The following is a 24,479-nucleotide window of genomic DNA, read 5'->3' as shown; positions in this document are numbered from 1 at the left end:
AGTTGATGTTGATGGTAACTTGAATAATCTATGGAAGTTAATCTACCCCGCTGGAGATAGTCAAGGAGGACCTAGAGGTGGATGTCCTTGCCCATAACATTGGTGGGCAGGGTTAGGTGCATCAAAATGAATGTGTTGCGAAGATTCAAATATCTTTTTCAAACATTGCTTGTGCTGTTGCTCTGGGGTTTCTTTAAACAGCTGCTGCTACATAAGGTTAGATGGTTTCTCTGGAGTGGTAAGGTGGCAAGGGTCTCTATGAAAAAATTAATATGGGACTATAGGCGGATGGAGATTGCCAGACTTAAAAAAATATTATTGGGCAGCTCAGTCGAGATACATTGTCTCTTTCTTTTAGAGAGAAGGTGTACCATCCTGAGCACAAATTGATCTGCACTTGGTGGGCAAGAAGATAGCAGAGGATTTCATTTACAAATGGGATGCCAAATTGCTGTCAGGGAAGAAGGGCAGCCCCTTACTAAAACATAACAAAATTAACCAGTATCTGAACACTAAAGTGGAGCTGTCACCAATAAAGCCCCTGACTCCTAATAAATTAAGACCATTAACGGAAGGTAACAAGATCCTGGACATCTGGCGCTGTAATGACATCAGGTGCATAGAGGACCGTTACGAGCAGGGGCAATTAATGTCGTTTGAGCAGCTAAAAAATAAATATGCTTTGCCAAATCATTCATTCCACAGCTATCTTCAAATAACGTGTTTTCGACGGGATGTATTGGGTCCAAGTATGGCCCTACCTCGATGCAGTAACATAGAGGCCTTGATTTGAAGGGGGAGCGTTAAGAAATTTATTTCGGCAATGTATTGCCTGTTCCAGTCAGAGGGACCCAAACCAGGCATTCATAGGTCGAGTTAGACTTTGGCATTGCAATTGATGAGAGATGCTGGTCCGACTGGGAAAGCATGACTACGGTCATCAATGCAAGGTACAGGCTGGTGCAGTATAACTTTTTGCACCAGCTCTATCTAACACTGCAGAAAATAAACAGGTCAAAATTGGATGTGGCATAGCAACCGGAATGTTCGTGCATACAACCTGGTCCTGTACCAAGTTGAGGCCCTTTTAGGCCAAGTCCTGGACAAGATTATAGGCAAGCAATTACCTCAGGACCCAGAGTTGTTCCTGCTGGGAAACATAATGGACATGAGGCTTGGCCAGCTTCATCATCAATTTCAAATCCAATTTGTGTTAGTCACATTGGCAGTGGCCAGGAAGTGCATTGTGGCGACTTGGAAGTCCGACTCTAGTCTTAATATCGAACAATAGAATAAGGAAATGCAGAGCTGTGTTCCCCTGGAGAAAATAACATAACCTGAGAAACAAATACAGAACCTTTCGTAAGATCTGGCAGCCATATATGCACTACATAGGCGCATGTCAGTGATTGGTTTCCCCGTTCCTTGCCTCAGCTTCCTCTCCCTCACACTGATCCCGATCAAGGAAAGTCAGGAATGAATATCGGCCCAAAGGCTGCCCACTGAGCTGCGACAATCCCTTTCCCCTTATTTATTTTCCTGGTGTTAAAATTTTTTATTGTTGTTGGTTGAAGTTTGAGTGAGTGGTCTTGTTTTGTGTGTTGGTGGGTGGAAGCGGGGTTGGTAGAGACAATGGCTTGTGTATATCTAGATATATATCTAGATATATATATATAGATATAGTCATAAAGAAAATGAATATATGTATACTGGAATATAAACTGCCATTGTTGGCATAAAACTGTATATGGCTATACAAGCTTGTGTGAAAATATAAATAAAATATTAACAATAAAAGATAGGGTCCTTGGTCCCAAGCACAGTATCCCAAAGGACCTAAAGACTTGCCAGTACGTGTTTGTGAGAAGGGACGCATACAGACTACCATTACAACGATCCTACAAGGGGTCCTACAAGGTCATTAGAGACAAAGGTTCTACCTTCGTCCTCGACATTTACTGTTGACTGCCAGAAACTGGCATATCTGGATTGTAACGAGCTGGTCTCCACTCCACCACGACAGGGGTGGGGCAGGCCACCGAAGGCTATGGACATTTGCCCAGTTGAGAGTTCTGGGTGGTGTCCGTGTTGTGGCCCGTGCACGGAGACGCAAACAGGCCCACAAAATGGCTGATGAACATGGTGACCACGTAGATGTTGGGGTGACATCAGCCATCATCCCAGGTGACCTCCGTATACCGGAAGATGGGGAACTCTGGCGGGAACCCAAGCCAAACCGAGGTCGGCATTTTGATGACGCGGGGCCCTGACGTCAGCACCATGGGCCCATATAAGCAGACCTGCCAGTATAATAAATCAGTCTTCAACTTCAATTCCTCATGTGCATATCTTTCTTCGACACTTCTTGTAGCGCTCACGCTACAGTCCAAAATAAAAAATTTCCAAAATCATAAATAGATATCCGCACTCCACCCAGTCGAACGCTTTTTCTGCTTCTAAAGAGAGAACATATTCTGGGAGTGCAGTGTGAGTTGAATACAAAATATATAATAAACAACTTAATGGTATATTCAAACAAAAATAACAATTTTTAATAAAGCCAGTGTGGCTTTCAAAATATTTGATGGTAAAATATTCTCTAATCTACGAGCCAGAACTTTAGTCAACTTCATATCAACATTGCTATGAGGGATACATAAGTTTCATTAAAAGATAGTGGAAGATTGCCCTTTTCAAAAGAATCAGTTAGTACAGAACTTAATTTGGGTACAAGCAAGTCAGAAAAGGATTTGAAAAATTCCACAGGATACCAATCAGGTACTGGAATTTTACCTGACTGTAATGAAGAAATAGCAAGTAGAATTGCATCTCGTGAAATAGGTTCTTCCAAACTCAAACAGTTATTCAGAGAATGCGTAGATATAGTTAAACTGTCCAAAAATAAACTGTTGTCATTAATAGCTACAGAGGTATAGAGCCTAGAATAGAATTCCCTGAATGTGTCATTTATTTTAGAATGATCCGTGGTAGTATTACCAACATTTGTCTCTTAGCAGCAATTTCTTTCAATCTCTCCAAGAGAAATCCTGTTTATTTTTTCTTCTCTGCTTGTAAAAACTAGAACTCCTTGCACTTGAGCCTGGATTCTTCCATTTGCATCTTTCCCAAAGCAGTTCCATTGTCTTTGCAAAGTCACTGGTGTCTGAATGTCTAGCTTCAGCCAAAGCTCTTGCATTTTAAATGGGATGCTTTTTTTTGTGAAGTGAATCTACACTGAACCCCCATAATCTATCTTTTTTTAAGACATATTTACATATAATATAATATATAATATAACCCGTAACACTATACTCCGATATTCACTTTATCCGCTAAGTGAAATCAATAGATTATCTTTTAAAAAATAATCAATCCGCAAGTAAGTATGATGAACAGGAGGAAAAAAAAAGAATGTTTTCTCCTATTAGGGTTAAAAAAAACACCATACATATGAGATACCAAAATTTGATAAGAAAGAATGAATTACAGAAACAGATTTGCTCAAAGTAGCAAGTTTAGAGGATGAACGACCCAAAGCAGGGTCAATCTAACAATTAAAGTCTCTACTCAGCATCAGTGAGTAAAGACTTAAATCATTTAGGGCTGAGGAAAAGCTTTCAAAAAAATACCGCATCATCAACATTTTGGGCGTATACATTAGCGAAACTACTATTTTATTATATAATTTGCCTGTAATAATAATGTTCGAACATTTTTATCTGATATAACGTTATATTGCATGAAGAGAATCTTTTAATTAATTAAGATAGAGACCCCCACCCCCGGGCTTTAGCATTGAAGGAGGAGTGGAAGAGTTGTCCTCTCCATTTAGACATGAGATGAGAATTATCGCAGCTACGAATATGGGATTCTTATAAGAACACAATCTCAGGACCCAAATGTTTAACGTCTAAAGACCTTCCTATACTTAATTGGGCTGCTTAAACCTTTGATGTTTCACAAAAAGACTTTGATAAGATTATTCATGGTTTTTAATTAGTGTTATAAATAAAACCAGGCATGCATTATCACCAAACTCCAGGTGGTCACCTTGAAGCCGTGCAATAACACAGCTTATAGAGAACTTAAAGCCATAACGACCTTGTACACCCGACATTTTAAACCAAAATATTCACCCACCATCAGAAACATCCAACATCTGAAGGTTGGTGCCAAAGACAAAAGACATTTTAACCCCAACATTATTCAGCTGTAAATTATAATCATAACTTTTTTCTATATAAAAAATATACAGGTAGTCCTCAAATTTTGATTTATGTAAGTCATATCCACCCTCGCATATGACCAAAATTTTTAAAAGTTCTTTATTAAAACTACTCTATAAGTACATATTTTGTATTAAAAATACTGTATACAGAGGTCCCCTTTCCCAGTGGCAGCCCGAAGTTCCCGTTCCCCGTCGGCAGCCAAAAGTCCCCATTCCCTGACCTGTGACCAAACCCGAGTTACAACCAATCCTTCAGTTCCCATTATGGTCGTAAATTGGGGACGACCTGAAGTAGTGTTTCCTAACATTATCAATTTCTATTTAAAGCTACAGCCAGAGTGAGAAACAAGAAATTTACATTAAAGATTCACGATCAAGTCCTTAATGCATGCTCATGAATGTTGTATTTTGTCGCTGCTCACTGCTTTCTTGCCATTGGGAATAGGAAATTCAGAAATTGCATGCACTTTAGCTTAAATAGGTGCAACTTTGCCATGACCAACTACATGACCCAAGTATGTCACACTAGTATGTGTAAATTAACTTTAGCTAAATTGACAGTTACGTTTGCTTTGGATAATCTTGCAAACAATTTGACCAATTCCCTCAGATGTTCTTCCCATGTGTAACTTTTTGTGACCAAGTCATCAATATAAGCATCTATATGTGTCAAACCTTGGATTACCGAATTTATCATCCTTTGGTATGTTGCGGGAACATTTGTCATGCCAAAAGATAACACATTATATTTGTATAAACCAGATGGTGTCACAAAAGCAGAAATAATCCTTCCTCTGTCTGATAGAGGCACACACCAGTAACCCTTCAACAAATCGACTTTAGTAAGAAATTTTGCTTTCCCAATTTTATCAATGCAATTATCAATTCTAGGAATAGGATAAGCAGTTGTTTTAGTTACTGAATTAACCTTCCTGTAATCTGTACAGAACCTAACAGTTCCATCTGTTCTAGGTACCAGAACATGAGGAGAATTCCAAACTAAGTTTGAAGGTCTAATAATATCATTTTTCAACAAATATTCCACCTCCTGATCCATGATTTTACTCTTCTGACTGTTTATTCCATTTGGGTGTTGTTTTATGGGACTTGCTTCTCCCACATCCATATAATGCAAATGACTGACATCCTTTCTTCGGCAAGACACTGAAGTGGCTGATCAGAGGGAATCAGTTTGTTTGTGTCCAACGAGAACCTTCCTGAGTGGAAACCAAATACTTTTAAACACCAGAGCTTGGTGAAAATTCATAAATGTTAAATTCTGTGCACAGTATAAGGATTACCTAATACCAGTGAACCTGAAGGAGTGAGAAGTGAGATTGGACTGAACTTATACATATTACATACATGTGTGTTTAGAATTAGGAGGTTGTTAATAGTAATAAGTTAAAGTTTGATCCTGTTTTTATGTTTAAAGAAAATTAAAAACTACTTTTGCCTAAGTAATCATTTGTCGTGGTGAATTTCTATTGCTGCTGGGTTTTGGGGTCCTCTGGGCCTATAACAGATGGCCTAACTTTTTCTTTAGATTTTTCAAAATTGCTGAGTTAGACAGGTGCACAGGAACCATGGTTCCTTTAATGCTACCCTCACAAGATTCTGTTTCCATAATCTTATGATCCATAACTTCCTCAACCCTGTCAACAACTAACACCTCTGATACAGACTGTTCTCCACTACCTTTTTTTCATAATAAGGTTTCAACATATATAAATATAAAACTTGAGTTTTATTCCTACGATCTGGAGTGTTTATCACATAGTTAACATCATTGATTTTTGATTTCACTTCATATGGTCCAGAAAATTTCACTCTCAGAGGATTACCATGTGTTGGGAACAAAATTAACACTTTACTTCCTGTCTTAAAATTCCTCATCTGAGCTTTGCTGTCAAATAAATGCTTCATTTTACCCTGAGCCATTTTCTAAATTCTCTTGAGCCCAAGTCCATACTTTTTGTAACCGATCTTTAAATTTAGAAACATAATCCAGCAAGTCCAACTGTACATCCTCACTAACCTCTTTTATCAACATCAAAGGCCCTCTAACCGATGTCCAAACACAATTTCAAAAGGGCTGGAACCTAATGCTGCACAGGCTCTCTTGCTGCAAATAACAGTAAATAAATACCTTTGTCCCAATCTTCCCCATTCTCCGGACAATAAATCCTCATCATATTTTTAAGAGTAGAATGAAATCTTTCCAAAGCTCCCTGAGTTTCAGGATGATACGCAGATGAAGTGATTTGTTTAATTCCCAACTCATAAATCAACTGCTGAAACAACCCAGACATTAAATCAGTTCACTCTGGATCTCTTTAGACAAACCAAAAACTGAAATTTTTTTCTAAAGCCTGTACCACTGTCTTTGCTTTAATATTCCTCAATAGTATAACTTCTGCCAATTTCGAGACCACACACATAATTATTAACAAGTACTGATTCCCAGCTTCTGCTTTAGGCAGGGGACTTCACAGAATCCACAATAACCCCAGTCTAAGGTTCCCCAATAGCAGGAATAAGTATCAAGGGAGCTACAGGAGGACCCTGGTTAGGTTTCCCCACAACCTGACAAAGGTGACATCTCCAGCACCAATTTAAACATCCTTTCTCAAACCAGGCCAGAAAAATTGTTTCAAAATTTTATTCATTTTTTTTTAACACCAAGTTGACCACCCAAAGGTATAATATAAATTATAAAATTTATATTTCATTCAGGTAAATTCTAGGAATGACCACCTGATGAATCACCACCCACTCTTCATTTGCAGGAGCATGAAGAGGCCTCCATTTCCTCATTAACAATAGTTAATTACCCTTCAAGTAATATCCACGGGCCATTTCTTTAATCTCTTCCTCATTTACAGCTTTGTCCCTTAAGTCAACAAGATCTGTATCTGTTGCTGAATTAACTCTTTCCTTGATAAAGAGAAATCCTTACTCTCACAATTACCCTGCTCTTTCAAAACTATTTCAGAAGTACTGGGCAAGTCTCTATCAACTGGATCTTCCTCAGCTCTCATCATTTTCTTAGACAAAGACCTTGTTAAAGCACATGCAGGATATATCTCACAATATTTTTCAACCTCATCCTTACAAGGCTTATTTGTTAATCTCAAAACTGACCCAACTTTATCCTCTGCCAAATCATTACCTAATAAGAAAGATACTCCTTGCATGGGTAACTTTGAAATAACTCCTACAACAGGTCCTTTAACTAATTCTGAATTCAACACTATTTTGTGCAGAGATTTTGTGTCGTGGACTTTTACCCCCTCCATAAATCTTCGTCCGCGAAGCCAAGCCAAAGAACATTTCTAATTAAAGTTGTCTCTCCTGTGTCTGTCTTTAGATCAAGAGTTAAAAAATTCTTCTACAACAGTGATTCGGCAGCCCCAGTATCTCTAAGAATCCATCCCTTACTGAAACCAAGCCCTCAGATACAAATGGTTTGAATACATCCGTAACATCCTTACCAGGAACATCTCTTCTTATTAAATTCAACTGTCTGAATACACGCTTCTGGTAATACTTCCTTCTCTCGTCTCTTTATCAACAATAAACAATTTCCAATAACGTGACCAGGTTTCTTACAAAAATGACATACAAATCCAGAAGTTCTGAACTTTCCCACCTTACCTTCAACTTTTTTTCTTAATATTCTCCCTAGACTTAATTTCAAGCTTACTAGACTGCTCCACATTAACCTTCTTAACAGGTTTACTAATCTGCTCCACATTAACCCTCTGAAAAGGCTCATTATACTGAAATTTGCTTTTGTGAACCAGGGCATATTTACCTGCTAACCTAGCTGTTTGTTGCCACATCCCCACGTCATTCTCATCCAGGTATAATTTAATCTCATTTGGAACACACCTTTTAATTTCCACAATTAATATCAATTCTCTCAATCTGTCAAAATCATTATTTATTCCTTTTGAGATGCACCAACGGTCAAAACATACAGATTTTCCAAGAGCAAAATCAATACAAGATTGGTTCCATGTTTTCACCACTCTACTAAATTTTTGTCTATATGCTTCTGGAACCCACTCATAAGCTTTCAATACAGCTTGTTTAACAGTATCATAATTTACCACTTGCTGTGCAGTCAAGCTGGAGTATGCAATTTGTACTTTCCTTTCAATACACTTTGGAGCATAAGAGGCAATTTTTGTTTTGGTCATCTTGAGCTCTCAGCAACCTTTTCAAAAAGCTGAAAATATGTTTCTAATCTCCCTCATCAAAAGGAGAAACTAGATTTACGCCTCTTCTAGCCAAAACCCTCTCCCCTGGAGTTACAGCCTCAATTCTCTTACCTCCCTCCATCTCAATTTTTAACCTCTAATTGAAATTGTCTATCTCTTCCAATTTTTTCCAAGTCATATTTTCTTTGTTTTTCATCATCCTCCCTCCATTTTTCAGTGACCTCTAACTCGTATATCCTCCATTTTTCAGCTTCCTCGCTTTGTTTTTCAGCTTCCTAAGCCTCATATTTGTCTCTGCAATTCAAACTCCTTTTCTCCCTTTCTTCTTCCACCCCCAATTTCTCCAATTCCAATTGCAATTCAACAGATCTACCCTCCAGAAAATTGTCTGTCTTTCTCAACAAATTTTCCCTCACCTATATATTTCACTATAATCCTTTGTATTTGTATTTTCCTCATCCAGTGCTTGACTTCAGCAATGGCCATCAATTCCTCTTTTCGTTTTCTCTGCAGCTCCACAGGTGATGGTTGTAACAAAAATGTACTAACACTAAAACTGCTATTTTTTCACCTACACAAGCTGAAATTAGCTTGGAAAAAAATCCAATTCACTAATAAATCACAAAAACTCCAAAAGTTTAAGATCCTAAAGCTCCAAATATTTCAATCTGAAAATACAACCCCCAAAATTGTTATGGGTCAAGTGGAGCCCAAAACCCAGCAACAATAGAAATTCACCAAGACAAATGGTTACTTAAACAAAAGTTACTTTTAATTTTTCTTTAAACATAAAAACAGGATCAAACTTTAACCTATTACTATGAACTTAACTGCCTACTAATTGTAAGTACATGTATATGTTCAGGAAAGTTCTTTGATTCACAGTCCAATTTAACTTCTCACTCCTCCAAGTTTACTGGTATCAGGTAATTCATGTAGTGTGCGCAGTATTTAACATTTATGAATTTTTGCTAAGCTCTGGTGTTTAAAAACAATTGGTTACCGCTCAGGAAGGTTCGTGTTGGTTTCAGAGAGATTCATTGGTCGTTGGACACACACACAAACTTATTTACTTTCATCAGTCACTTCAGTGTCTTACCGAAGAAACTTGCACCATCATGGGTTTTCCAAATGCTAACCTCTTCTTCCAGGTCACCACAGAGTTCTTCTAGTTTCCCTTATTTCAGGAGAAACACTCTAGCCAGACATTTCCTCTTGTAGGGACCACAAGGGTTTTCACCAGGTTAAACTCAGAACTTACAACCCATCTTCAAAATGGTGTTTTCCACAAGCTTCCAAAGGGCAGAAGTCTGTTCTCTCTCTCACTCTTTTTAAGATAAACCCTGTTTGGTCTTTTCTCTCTCTATTCTTGCTTCTATATGACCTTCCTGCAGGGCTCCAGACCCAGTCTTTGAAAGATCTTAGCCTTTGAGCGTGGACTGTTTCATTTTCACCTGTTTTTGAAGATCCTTAGCAAAACATTTCCAAAATTTTTTTTGCAAAATTACTGGTGCCTCAAGGTCTCACTTTCAGCAAAGCTCTTGCATTTTAAATGAGATCTGTTTTGTGAAGTGTTTGTGTTTTAAGTGATCTACAGTTAAACCCCCACAATCTATCTCCTCTAAAACATATTTATATATAATATAAAATATAATATACCTGTCACATTGCCCTTAACCAAGGTCGGCTGTAGAATAAGAATCATGCTTAGCATATTGATGTCTCAAGTATTTTTAAACAATAATATCTGAAATAACAAAAAAAGGGTACCATTAATATTAAAAGAGCAGTGAATGTATAAATTTCCACCTATTAGATGATCAGGCAGAGAGGAACATACACAGGAAACTTTAAACTTTCCCACACACAGTTTATATATATATGTTATTAAGTGTGTATGTTATAACCATTAGGCTATTAGACAACCATGAGAAACAAGGCTAAGTGGATAAGTGTGTACATCATTTCATATGCTATTAAACTAAAGTAGTGAATACAAATTATTATTAAAATAAAATTAACATATTCAACTTAATACTTTCATCCAAAGAAAAAGTAAATAAAGTGTAGTAAAATTAATAGAAAGAAAAACAAACTTATATAACTATAAATCAAACGAGTACATTACTGCTTCAAATTAACAAAGGGGGAGAGCAAACTTCACCCAAAGAAGAAAAGAAAAGAAAAGGCCTCCAACATCAACTAACAATTCATGGAAGATTTAATGTTGAAGGCGAATCTTCCAAGAATCTTCATGCTTCTTCTACCAAGTTCAAAAACTTCTTGTGGCCGTCAAAGGGTGTAATTCAGAGACATGCTGGATATAGCATAGCAGGCTTGAAGCCTTTTATACATTTCACCCATGACATTCATTATGGAGACTCATTACTTCAGGACAAAGGTTTTCTACAATCTAATTTGTTGATCACGATATTGAAGAGTTCCTTTCCAATGAGCTTTACGAATTGTAAGGTCTTTTATTTGGAACCAATGAAACCTATGAATAATTGAACGTGGGCAGTGTCCCAAAGCTGGCTTGGGAATTGAGAGTGATGTGGTCTGTTGAGCTCAGGCTTAGAAGAAAATAATCCTTGCCAAAAATTTCTAAAAGGATCTCTGAAAAGAAATTGGTCAGTCGGCCAGTTTCAGTATTTTCCGCTAAGCCTAAGATTAGTACGTTCTGCTCTCTAAATCGATAATTTTCAAAATTAATTTAGGGTTGAAAGCAGACAATCCCGAGTAGATTTCCTTTAATTTATCCACACGATCATTAATGTCTTGTTCCACAGAACCCAGAAGTATGTCGATTTCTGATAATGACTCTAAAACTTTTTCACGTGTAGATTGGACTGCATTGAAATCTCTTGAGCACTCTTCAAAGCTCTTGCAAAAGCTGTGATCCCCGATATGTCTAACATGGGCAGTGTTCCAGTATTTTAAATAAGATCTGTTTTAAAGTGTTTGTATGTAACCTACTCTAACAAACCTTTCCCAATTTATCTCCCAAAAACGTATTTATATACTCTGTCACACTGCAGCAACCGTACCACACTAATGCAGCTGGCCAGGACGTTCTTGATAGAGCTCCTATAGAAGGATGTCAAAAGTGGACAGTAGCCTTGCCCACTTCAGTCTTCTCAAGAAGTGCAGTCACTATTGTGACTTCCTGACAAATGAGGAGATGTTGAGTGTCCACAATAGGTCACAAGTTAAGTGAACTCCAAGGAACTTGGTACTCTCCATTCTTTCTACTACAGACTTGTTAATGTGTAGTGGAGGGTCCTCCTGAAGTCCTCGATCATCTCCATTGTCTTGTCCACATTGAGATATTACTCTTGCACCATTTCACGAGATTTTCTACCTCTTCTCTGTAGTACGACTCATCATTGTTGCTGATGGGGCCAACTACTGTTGTGTCATCTGCAAATTTTATAACTCTGTTTGTAACTCATGTGTATCTGAATTTTGATTTGGTGGAATAAAGTTTAGAATGTTTAGGGCGCATTTGAATTTAACATAAGAAACAGGAGCAGGAATAGGCCATCCGGCCCATCGAGCCTACTCCACCATTCAATAAAATCATGGCTGATCTGATCATTGACTTACCACTGTCTGCCAATCAGAAAAACATTTATCCCAACTCTCTGCTTTCTGTCAGTTAACCAATCCTCAATCCATGCCAATATTCTTCCCCTGACTCCATTCATCTCTATCTTATTGATAGTCTCTTGTGTGACACCTTATCAAACACCTTCTGGAAACCCAAATATACAATATCAACCTCTATCTACTGCACCCATTATATCTTCAAAAATCTCCAGCAAGTTTTTCAAATGAGACCTACCCTTTAGGAATCCATGCTGCATCTGTCTGATGGAACTCCTTCATTCTAAATGCCTCACTATTTTATCCTTAATGACAGTTTCAAGCATTTTCCCGACTACAGACATTAAGATAACTGGCCGATGGTTACCCACCCTTTTTAAAAAAGTGGCGTGACATTTGCTGTCTTCCACTCTGCTGGTACCTGCACAGAATCCAGAGAATTTTAGTAAATACCAACGCATCAACTATAACTCCCACCATTTCCTTCAGTACCCTGGGATGCATCCCATCAGGACCAGGGGATATGTCTGCCTTCAGTCCCATTAATTTGGTTATCACAATCTCTTTTGTAACAATTATTTTATCAGTCCTCACCTCCCTTCGCATCCCTAACACCACTCTTGGGCATACTGGACATGTCTTCCACTGTGAAGACTAATACAAGATATGTATTCAATACCTCATTACTCAATATCATTTTCCCTTTCTCACCTTCCAAGGGACCTATGTTGATATTACCAACCCTCTTCCGTTTTATATATTTATAAAATTTTTGCTGTTTTTATATTTTGTGCTAATTTATCTTCATAATCCTTCTTACCTTTCCTTATTTCTTGTTTAGTTGACTTTCGCTGCCTTTTAAAGTTTTCCCAATCCTTCAGTTTCCCATTATTCTTGGCAACTTTGTATACGAGCTTTTAATTTTATACTTTCCTTAATTTCCTTAGTTAACCAAGGCTGGCTCTTCCCTCTCTTATTGCCCTTATTTTTAACAGGAATATATTTTTGTTGAGCACTGTGAAAAATCTCTTTGAAACTCTTCCATTATTCCTCAACTGTTCTGCTAACTAGCCTGTGCTCCCAGTCCACGCTGACCAATTCCTCCCTCATCCTGTTAGAGCTTCCCCTGTTCAAGCATAATACACTAGTTTTAGATCTAACTATTGCACCCTCCATCTGTATGAGAAATTCATTCATACTATGATTTAGAGTCATCCATCCTAACTACTAGATTGTTAATTTTATCTATCTCATTGCACAATACTAGACCTAAAATATAATTCTCCCTTTTTGGTTCCTTAACATGCTGCTTAAGAAATCTATTATGGATGCATTCTATGAACTCATCCTCCAGTCTGCCTCAACCAACATTGACTCTCTGAATGAGACCAGATGTCAGTTGCCCTTTCCATGCCTGCTTGCTCTCCAGTACAGCTGTTTCTGTGAACAGCTCCAACACACTCTTTAAGTTCATTACCAACATATGAAAATTTTGAGTTACAACCAACTCTCAATTGGAATGGAACCCTTTCATAATCTGGAGATTGCCTATAGGTGTTACTGCGAGATTTGGCAAGGGCATGTTTCCAATCTGATTTATGTTCCTTAATGCCCAGTGATGCTATGTAATAAAGTGATATAAATCCGATGAAAGCAAAAGAAAACTAATTTCTCCATGATTATCTCACTGTCCAACTTTTACTCTTTAAAAGGAATTTGACAAAAGATGGTGGTTTGATTATTAAAACAAAAATTGCAAGGCTAATGTTTAAAGTTTACAAGAAAATCTGCAGATGCTGGGGTCTAGTGCAATACACAAAAGTGCTGGAGAAACATTTCACATACTACCCATAGGGAGTAATGAAGGCAACCCACAAATTGGACGGATGACACTTCATATTACATCTCAGCAGTCTCCAACCAGATGGTATCAATATCAACCTCTAATTTCCATTATCCTCCTCTCTCGGCCTCTCTCTTTCCCTACCCCTTCATTTCCTCTAGCTCCCACCCCATTTTCTTCTTCTATCAGAGAGGTACCCTTCTTTACCCTCTCCTCCTCACTTTTCGGCTTCTTTCCTCATTACCCTCCCACCTATAACCATCTCTTATCTGTTCCTCTGTGCTCTTCCTCCCTGCTGACGAAGGGCTCAGGCCTAAAACTTTGATTGCTCTTTACTTCCTATGGGTGTTCTTCTCTCGCATTGCTGTGCATTGTGTAGATCAGCAACGAGAAGTTCTTTGAGGATAGGGGGAGAAACTATTGAACAAAAGTCAGAATAAGGTTAATCTGTTCACTGTTACATCTATTTTTAGAAATTTTAATTTGCATTTATTGTTTAAATAATATGTGTGCAAGTTAAACAAGTAAGTCTATCAAAGAGTGGCTTTCACAGAAAGAATTAAGCCCAAAAATCAGGATGGATTGGTACACAAGGGAACAAAAAGTAAAAATTCAATGGATGATCTCTACTGTAATTTCAAAACATACAGATGTGTTCAAAGGATTAGGCTTCCTTTTCTTCTTTTTATACCATGTTGATATATTATAATTATATGAGTGCAGCAGCTAGCATCAATCGGGACCGGGATTCAAATCCAGCGCTGACTTTAAGGAGTTTGAACGTTCTCCCAGCGGCTGCATAGGTTTTCCTCGGGGGCTCCAATTTCTTACCTCTGTTCAAAACGTACCTGGGGGGTTAATGGGTGTAATTGGGTGGCACAGGCTCATGGGCCAAAATGGCCTGTTACCGTGCTGTGTTTAAATTTAAATTTCCAAAAAATATATAAATTACAATGATAATGAAATTTGAATAAAGAGGAAATTAAAAGTATATTCCATCTACAAAAGATTTATGTAAAACTGTGGAATTAAGATTATTTATATTTTGATAATTAAAGAGTTGTTTTATAAATTGTAATTCATGTTTTCTTTTTAAAACTCTAGCTGATATGGGTTTTGCCAGACTATTTAATTCTCCACTGAAGCCTTTGGCTGATTTGGATCCAGTGGTAGTAACATTTTGGTATCGTGCACCGGAGTTACTGCTGGGAGCCCGGCACTACACGAAAGCAATTGGTACGTTGTTGCATTGGGTTTCTACATTAGAAATAATTCTTTGAATGCTAGGTGTAGACAATACTGCCTTTTGAGTCTGCTGCAATATTCAGTGTTATGAATGAACTTCTACAAGCATTCTACTTTGTCCATATCCCTTGACTGTCATGGTGTCCAAGATTATATTGATGAGTTTTGAATATATCCAGTCACAATATTACATTAGAGAATTTCAAAGATTAAAATATTTCTTCTTAACTTAGTGCTAAATATCTGGCATCTAATGCTAAAAATATACATCCTGTCAGGAAAACAAAAACAATCCTATGCCTCATCTCCAAGCCAATTTTGCATTCAGATTATGAAAATTCTTTGGATCCCATGTGCCCTAACATTTTCAACCAGCTTGTTGCGCAAGACCTTGTCAAAAGCTTTGCTCAAGCCCATGCATGCCACGTCTTCTCCCTTGCCTTTACTAATTTGGAAAAATTGGATAGGTATGTGGGTGGGATGGGAATGGAGCGTTATGAGCAAGGTTAAGGTAGGTGGGACTAGAGAGTATTTAGTGCAGTGCGGACTAGAAGGGCCAAGATGGCCTGTTTCCATGCTGTAATTGTTGTATGGTTATAAAAATCTCAGTCTGATTTATGAGGCAAGATTTCCCACCTTTAATCAGTCCTTTCATTCCCAAGTGATCATAAATCCTATTCCTAAAATTTGTTTCCACTAGTTTCAGTATTACATTATAAGGCTTACTGGCCTGTACCTTCAAGTTTATTTCTACTATCCTCGAATCTGAGAACAAAATTAGCTACCCTTAATTTTTCAGTACCTCACCTGCTGATGTCAAAATCTTCATCAGAATCCCAGCAATCTCCTCTCATGCTTCCCATAACATATTGGGATAGATTTCATCAGCCCCTGGGGATTTGTCCATCTTAATGTGTGTAGTCTCTCTATCACTTTTCCTTTCCTGATACAGTACGATTCCAATTATCTGAAACACTCGGGAGCAGACGTGTATCGGTTAACTGCATTTTCCGGATATCTGAGAAATGGCTTTAAGCAGCCCAGTTTAAGCAGCAGGTTTCGGATAATTGGAAACATACTGTGCACACATTACAAGCGAGCAGCATTCGCCTCTCCTAACTCTATTCTCCTCATCTTTCACCCTGGTGAATACTGATACAAAGTTTTATTGAGGGTATCACATACTCCACACAAATGCTTCCCTTTTGGCTCCTGAGGGTACCACTTTCCCTGGCTACCCTCTGGCTTCAAAGGTATATCTTTTGGGAATTCTCTTTAATTCTATTGGTCAAGACCATTTTAGCCTTCCTCGCTCCTATATCCTCTATAAGCCTCAAAAGGCTCACTTGTTAACAATTTCCTAAGCCTGACATGCTTCCTTTTTCTTGATTAAATATTTAATTTCCTTTGTAAATGAAGGTTCCTTAATCTTACCTTTTTGCTTCTTGCCTATATTGGGACATACTAAATCTGAATTCTTATGATGTTGCTCTTAAATGCCTCCTACTTATTGGATATTGCTTTTCCTTCTAGCAGCCGCCACTAATTTACCAGGTCATGTCATATTACCGTTGAATTGAATTTTTATTGTCATGTGTACTGAGATACAGTAAAAACTGTGTGCTAGAGGAAAGTCAGATCATACAGTAGGGGGTGCGATAACAAACTTATAATAACTAAACAATCAACAGTGCAGGGAATAGAATGACATTAAATCAAATCGTGCAGTTAATAGAGAAAAGTTCAAAAATATAATGCAGGCTAAAAAGAAATGTACAGTTAAAAAGGTGCAAGGGCATAACCTTTTGCCAGTATGAAATTCATTGAAGAGTCAAGTCATATTGGGAAAAAAAACTGTCCTTGAATATTGAAGGTTCATGTCTTCAACCATGTTTCTTCTGTCCAAAAGAGTGACTGGGGTAGGATGGACCCTTTAATATGTTGGCAGCTTTTGTGACATGGTGGGAGATGCAGACAGAGTTAATGTAGGGGAGGTTGGTTTGTGTTATGGCCTGTACTATGTTTACAACCCTCTGCTGTTTCTTGTGGGCTTGGGCAGAGCAATTCTCATACCAAGCTGTGATATACTTTCCATTGTGCAAAGTTGGAAAGATATCTTGGAGAAATACTGAATTTTCTCCAGCTTCTGAGAAAGTATAGTTGTTAGTGTGCTTTCTATGGTGTCACGGTGTTATATTTGGACCAGGACAAGTTTTTGGTGATACTTACTCATAAGAACTTGAAGTTCTTCTCATAAGTTAAACCATAAATACTGCAGAATCTGGAGTCTTGCGTAATAAACAAAAGTGCTGGAGAAACTCAATAGGTCACACAGCATTCATAGGAAGTAAAAGGCTATCAATGTTTCAGGCCTGAACCCTTCATCAGAAATTTGAGAAAACAGATAGAATAAAAAGGTACAGGGAGGAGCACAGGGTGAAGGGGAGGAGTACAGGTTAACAGGAAGAGGTAATACCTGGATATAGATGTGGGAATAGAAGAAAACATTTCTGAGATGATGGAGAAGAGGGCAGAGGGCTAAGCAGGGGAGCTCTCTGATAGGAGAATAAGGGGGTGGGGAGCTGGAGGGAAGGAGAGAGACTAGGCTGGAGGGGTGGGTGGGTGGGTGGGGTTAATGGAAATTGGAGAAGTTGATCTTGATGGTCGGAGACTGCCAAGATGTAATACAAGGTATATTTCCTCCAATTTGCAGGTGGCTTCGATTTGGCAGCGTACAAGGCCATAGACGGTCTTGTCAGTCTGGTAGTGGAGTGTGGAATTAAATGGGTTTGGTCACTGGGAGGTCCTTGCTGTTGCAGCACACAGAATGAAGGTGCTCAACAAAATGATCTCCCAGTCTGTTTCCACCAGATGCAGTAAATGGCACCTATAGAATCACAAGTGAAGGCTCCTTGCTTTAAACTCAATGCAATAAGCCCACCTGCCCTCTTAACTTCCCCACGCATCTCTGGCTGCACTGTCCATTCGACGAGGCTGCTCCATTTACTACAAATGTTTTTCTCTCTCTGCAGCCAAGTCCTCAAATAGCAGAAGTAATGATTGCTGATAGCAGTGAATGGGGTACTTTTCAGTTGAGATGGATGAGAGATTTAAGAGGAACCTGAAGGGCACATTTTTCACACAGAGGGTGGTATCTATGGAAGGATTTTCTAGAGGCAGTAGTAGAGGCAAGTACAATTGTAATGTTGGTAAGATATTTAGACAGGTGGGATTGCTTGGATAGACAACTTGGTCAGTATGAGCATTGGGCTGAAGGGCCTGGTTATGTGATATAAAATTCTATGAATCTATGACTATGACTCTATGGCTGATAATCAAGATTCAGTTTTCCTGCTCACACTCATGTCCTTCAATCTATTTAGCCATTAGTACTGTAAATAGGTACAGCAAGCAATGAGAAAGGCAGATGCCATTTTTGACCCTATTGTAAGGGTATTGTAGAAACATAGGAAAGTTTAGCTGCAACTAAGGCACATGGAAACCATTGAGCTTGGTTTTTGGATTGAAAATTGGTTTGGTGATAGGATGGTGGAAGAACATTTTCTATCTTAGAAGTTGCGCATTGTGATGTACCACAGGGATTGATGCTGGGACCTTTGCTTTTTGTGATTAGATATTAATGACTTGGATGTGAATATGGGAGACTCAATTAGCATTTTTGTAAAGGACACAAAAATTGGTGCTCTTCCAGATAGCGAGGAAGGTTGTCTGAAGCTACAATATGATCTTGATCATTTTGAAATTGGGGAGATGGAATTTAATCCTGCAAAATGCGGAGTGATGCATTTTATGAAGTCAAAGTGTGTAAGATGTATACATCAAATTGAAGGATATTAAGGAATGTTGGTGAACAACGTGTCCATGGAGACCATGTGCATATTTTCCTGAATGTGACAACACAGGTCAGTAGGACGGTAGAAGGAGGTATCTAGCATACTTGCCTTCATAGGTTAGGGCAAAGAATATAAGAATTGGGATGTAATGTTGCAACTTTAAAATTGCTGGTGAGGTCACACTTGTGTAATTCTCATCATCACACTGTAAGAGGGATGCAGTTGGAGTGAGAGAGACCAAAATGTTGTCAGTATTGGAGGACTTCAGCTATGGAGATAAATTGGCTTGTTTTCTCTAGGGCAGAAGAGGTTCATGGATGATCTAATGCATAGATTTATGTTTATGAGAGCTATAGACGGGGTAGACTTTTATCAAGGTAGTGTTATTAGAAACCAGAGGCAGTACACAAAAGAGCTGGAGAAACTCAGCAGATTATGCAGCATCCATAGGAAGTAAAAGGCAGTCGAAGTTTGGGGCCTCAGCCCTTCTTCAGGAGCGCCAAAAATCAGGCAAATGTCTGAATAAAAATGTGAGATGGGAAGGGGAGGAGCACAAGCTAACAGGTGAAAGGTAATAGATGGATACACATGGGAAGGTAGAAGAGAAAGAAGATGAGAGTGATAATGGAAGGGGACAGGGATAAGAAGGAGGCTCTGACAGGAGAAAGGAGGGAAGGGGCTGGGGAGTTGGAGGAAGGGTTACAGAAAGATGTTATTTTAAGACACAGGTGGAGGGGGTTAATGGAAATTGGAATTGAAGTGATTGAAGTACTATTGCATTGGTCAGAGCGAAGGTGGTCAGTCAACCGATCTCCCAGTGTACGTCCAGGCTCCCCGATATGGAAGCCAAACCAGGAGCACCAGATGCAGTAAATAACCCACATAAATTCACAGGTGAAGCATTGCTTCACTTGGAAGGACTGTTTGGGCTCAGAACAGTAGTGAGGGAGGAGGTGTACTTGCAAGTGTACCAGTTCTCACAGTCACATGGGTTGGTACCAAGGGGACAATTTATGGGAAGGAATGAGTGGACGAGGGGGTCAAGGAGGATTGGATGTGGAGGCTGGTGGGGTGGTAGGTAAAGATGAGAAGAATCCTCTCTTTGTTGCATCTGGGAGAGGAGGGGGCCAGGGCAGATGTGTGGGAAATGAGGAAATGCAGGTGAGAGCCAAGAGGACGAGGACGAGGACTAGAGGGCATAGTTTAAGAATACAGGGTAGGCCCTTTAGGACGGAGATGAGAAAACATTTTTTTACCCAGAGAAGTGTGAATCTGTGGAATGCTCTGCCACAGAGGGTGGTAAAGGCAGATTCGCTGGTTATGTTCAAAAGAGAGTTAGATAAAACTCTAGTGGGCAAAGGAGTTAAGGGTTATGGGGATAAGGCTGGAAAGGGGTACTGATGGTAGTGATCAGCCATGATCTGTAAAATGGCGGTGCTGGCTCGACGGGCCGAAGGGCCTACTCCAGCTCCTATTGTCTATTGTCTATTGTCTAAGTAAATGACTTTAGAGGGAAAGATACGTTTACTGAAGAGGACATTGATTAAAAGGAGATGAAAGTCTGAGCTTAGTACAATTTCTTAAGGGTCTCCATTAATCATTCCCTGATATTTTGAGTACATCCCAATCATCTTAGCCAATTCCTATTAAAATCTAAGTCCACGCAGTTCTACAGATGTGGATTACTATTTTTTCGCTGCCACTCAATCAAAATCATGGAATTACTATCTGAAAGTACTATGCAATACTTTTACCAAATGGTGATATCACTTGCTGTCATAGTTCAAGAAGATAGATCATTATTGAAGGAAATAAATAAAAAATTTTTTTCAAAAATCCAAATATCCAATGGATATGTTTGCTATTTTGTTCAATAAAATTATTATGCATTAATGGGGATTTTATGAAAATTGGGCAGCATGGACAAGTTGGGCTGAATGGTCTGTTTCTGTGATGAATACCTCTATGATTCTATTTAGATTTGATTACAGAAAACTATATATGATGGTTATATATTAATGGTAAATATGAAAATACTGAACAATGATTTTCCCCTTGTTCGGTTATTTTGTTATATTAATGCATCATATAAAGTGATGACCCAAGACAAACAGCAGCCTTTAGTTTTGAATAAATGCAACATTTTAGTATTAACTTTTTGTGATGGGTAGCATTAGCCCCTTCTCCACTGGCACCCTTCCCAGGAATTAACTGGGAATTTTCTGGGACAGGGTCTGGCATCAAATGACATAATTTCACGTTGGGGATTAACCGCCTCTACCCTTACTCATGTCCCCGGCGTTTGCTGATGCCGGGATGCTGATAAAACCAGTGGAAAAGGGATAGCGGAAAGTCACCCGTTTCCAGTTGAAGGTAGAATGCTCCGATCCCCGGGAATGAGTTGTGTTCAGTGGAAAAGCAATTAGTATCCCAGTGGCAACAACATAAAGGGCTTCCTATCCTGGGATACTGCACAGCCAATTAACTGGAATGCCAGTGGAAAAGGGAGTACAGTATGAAGAGAAACAGTGATTTTCTTCCCTCAATTTTTTTCCAACATTTCAACCTCAATTAATGTGATACTTTTTTCAATTGTCTGTTGAACATTGTGGCCACTAAAAGGCTACTGTGTAAACCTAAGGGTAACAATATAAAGTATTAAACAGCTGCATGCCTAAGGCACTAATGGCAGAATGGTTTATATCCTGTTCATGGGGACTTTTATTATTTTACAAAAATTTAAAACTCAAAAAGCATGGTCTAGTTAGAACCAGGGTTGCACATTGCATGGTTCAGGTTGAGGTTATGGCCAGGAAAGAGGTAGAATGGAATCAGTGACCAGGGTAAACAGTACCTTAGCCTGAAGGCAATCGCTTTCAATATAATTGCTTAATTTTGAGGAACCTTTACCTTGCTGGAAACCTCAATCAGGTCAGGTAGCATCTGTGGAAAGAAGAACAGGGTTAAAACTTCAAGTCTAAGACCCTTCATCAGAACTGGGAAAGAAAGAGACAAGATAGTTTTAAATGCAAAAATGGTAGGGATGATGGGCAGGACAAAATATGTATCTCTGACAGGGCAAGTGTTGCCATGATGATAAACTATTGATGAAGTTATCTGCTGGAAAGAAAACCAAGGAACATAAAAGCTGTGAAATGAGAGCATTTAGAGAGAATGCAAATGGAAGCTGTTGCGCACAGCTGTCAGGAATGTCTAGCTGGTTACCTAACCTATCTGACTTAACTCCTGAGCATGAATGAAAATGAGCTAATATACAGTCTGGTTTCTCACTCATGAAGAAGTGCTCAGGGCTGAAACGTTGATTGTCTTTTATTTTCTGTGGATGCTGTGTGACCTGTTGAGTTTCTCCAGAACTTTTATGTTCTGCACTAGATCCCAGCATCGGTAGATGTTCTTGTTTAACTCTGGTTTCTTGGTTATTTTTGCCATCAGTTGCTTTCACTATTTATCTCAGTGGGTTAAGATTCCACACATTCTATCATTTTTTGTGATGACAGCCAAAAGCCTACTTATCAAACCCGTAATTTTAAACTATTTCTCCCCTCTTTTTCGTCTTGTTGATCCATGGTTTAGCTTTCACTCAGATGTTGAATAACTTGTTATTTCCTTTTTGATGGATTGAAGGCCTTTCTAATATTAGGACCATCAGAACAGCATTGACCAGCAAATACGACTCATAGTGAATTCAGCTTTGTTATTCTTTGCCTTATTTCATATCATGTCTTTTATTTTAGATATTTGGGCAATTGGTTGCATTTTTGCAGAACTTTTAACATCAGAACCCATTTTTCACTGTCGCCAGGAAGATATCAAAACAAGTAATCCTTTTCACCATGATCAGTTGGATCGTATTTTCAGTGTTATGGGATTTCCTGCTGGTGAGTTTGTTTAGCTGATGCACAATGCATTTTCTAGTAAGAAATCAGTCTGGTACATTGAAATAAAACTGGCGTGTTGTTTGCTAAATTATTGTTCTGATTAGCATCGGTATTATAAAAGAGACTTGGTGCTGTAAAATCTCGGTGTGCCATCCTGTCGAGTGATAGGAGACGGATGAACCTGTCAAAAACTTCCAAGTTGATTCATCTGACACAACATTTGATCTCAGATTATTTTTTTCATGGGGCATTCTATGGATTGACTCTTTTAAATTGGTGTATAAATCCTGCTTATCTATCGTGAGGTACTGTATGTTCAGTTTAGTAATGATTTAAATTGTCCTGACAAGGTAGTATTAAGTGTTCAGAGTGAAAATGTGTGAGACATACAGTTTTATTCTGCCATGATTAATAAGACCTGCTCTTAAGCAAAAACAAAAATATGACCTCCTAACTAGAAGCTCACACTGTTTTACACTCCACATGAAAACAGGACAAAGTACACAGATAATAAAACAATGTTATTATCAATTGGACCTTCTCGATAAGGGGTCAATTAAAACATTCTGAAAGATAATTGTAACAGTATGTAATGGTATGTGGAAAATAACATTTTTGTTAAAGCCCTGTGGGAGAAAGTTTCACTTCCATTTTAGACCACAGTGTCCCCATTGTCAGACTTTTTAAATCAGAAAATAAAAATAAAAATTTCTTACAAATTATAAAAGTGAAAATATATCCAACATCTAATGTGTTTTGTGAATTGAAGGTATCTGTGAATAAATGGTTTCAAACCATATTTTTAACTCCAGTTTTGGGGACTAGCTTCTCTGAGAACTTAACTCACTCTCTATAGACTTAGAGTGACAAAAACAGGCCCCAGGATAAAAAATAAATCACATTTATCAACGTCATGACCAGTAACTCTCTCAAGCATACAAATTTTCTGCGATTCAACCTCAAATGAGAACTCGTGGAAAAATTACTTTGTATCCTGAACCATCTTTTAAATTGATTTACTTTTACATCATGAAGAGTAAAATAATTATTGTCACAGAATCTTGTGAACATTAGAGGAAATAATCGGACCACAGGACCTGTTTCTTGCTGCATAACTAAGATATAGATAAAGGCATCCAGTCTTGTAACATGTTGCACAAAATGCATTTTATATTTTCAAGATAAAGATTGGGAAGATATCCGCAAAATGCCTGAATACCCAACTCTGCAGAAAGACTTCAGGAGAACAACGTAAGTTCTGATCCTTCTCCAGTTTCTGATTCTGATTTGGATTTTGTATGTGCTGAAGGAACATTCACACCACTCACAGAGTGCTGTATTGCCTGTTCAATTGGGAAGCAGATATTTTTGAATTTGGAGCTGATTTAGGGTGACAGGGGAGAGGAGCAACAGAAATTTCATCTTTTGTTTTCCTGAACGTACCTTATAATATTCATCATTCTGCAATGAATTTAAGCAGTTACTTTGGCTGCTTTATGAAATCACAGGAAATTTTCCAAGACCCCATTCCATTAGGAGCACGTTGATAACCCTCTGTTATTCTGTCGAAATTAAACT

At 38.4% G+C, this 24,479-nt stretch overlaps 1 protein-coding gene and 1 long non-coding RNA gene across 5 annotated transcripts in view; one reads left to right on the top strand and one right to left on the bottom strand.

Annotated features, from left to right (window-relative positions):
• Positions 1-21,948, bottom strand: part of LOC138737103 (uncharacterized) — a 34,726-nt gene extending 12,778 nt beyond the window's left edge. Inside the window, exons 1-2 of the long non-coding RNA XR_011340770.1 lie at positions 21,913-21,948; positions 10,114-10,201 (exon numbers count right to left, since the gene is read on the bottom strand). This is a non-coding gene — a long non-coding RNA (uncharacterized lncRNA). The remainder of the gene's footprint in view (positions 1-10,113; positions 10,202-21,912) is intronic.
• LOC138737099 (cyclin-dependent kinase 19) overlaps positions 1-24,479 on the top strand; it is a 238,675-nt gene that overhangs the window by 104,534 nt on the left and 109,662 nt on the right. For all 4 annotated transcript variants that reach the window (XM_069887604.1, XM_069887602.1, XM_069887601.1 and 1 more), the window contains 3 exons: positions 15,008-15,139; positions 22,758-22,901; positions 24,083-24,152. In XM_069887604.1, coding sequence (XP_069743705.1) covers positions 15,008-15,139; positions 22,758-22,901; positions 24,083-24,152 — 346 coding nt within the window. The remainder of the gene's footprint in view (positions 1-15,007; positions 15,140-22,757; positions 22,902-24,082; positions 24,153-24,479) is intronic.

This window comes from Narcine bancroftii, chromosome 6 (genome assembly GCF_036971445.1).
Source record: "Narcine bancroftii isolate sNarBan1 chromosome 6, sNarBan1.hap1, whole genome shotgun sequence".
Classification (NCBI taxonomy): Eukaryota; Metazoa; Chordata; class Chondrichthyes; order Torpediniformes; family Narcinidae; genus Narcine; species Narcine bancroftii.
Note: the sequence above shows the minus strand (reverse complement) of the source record. Positions and strands in the feature narration are given on the sequence as shown.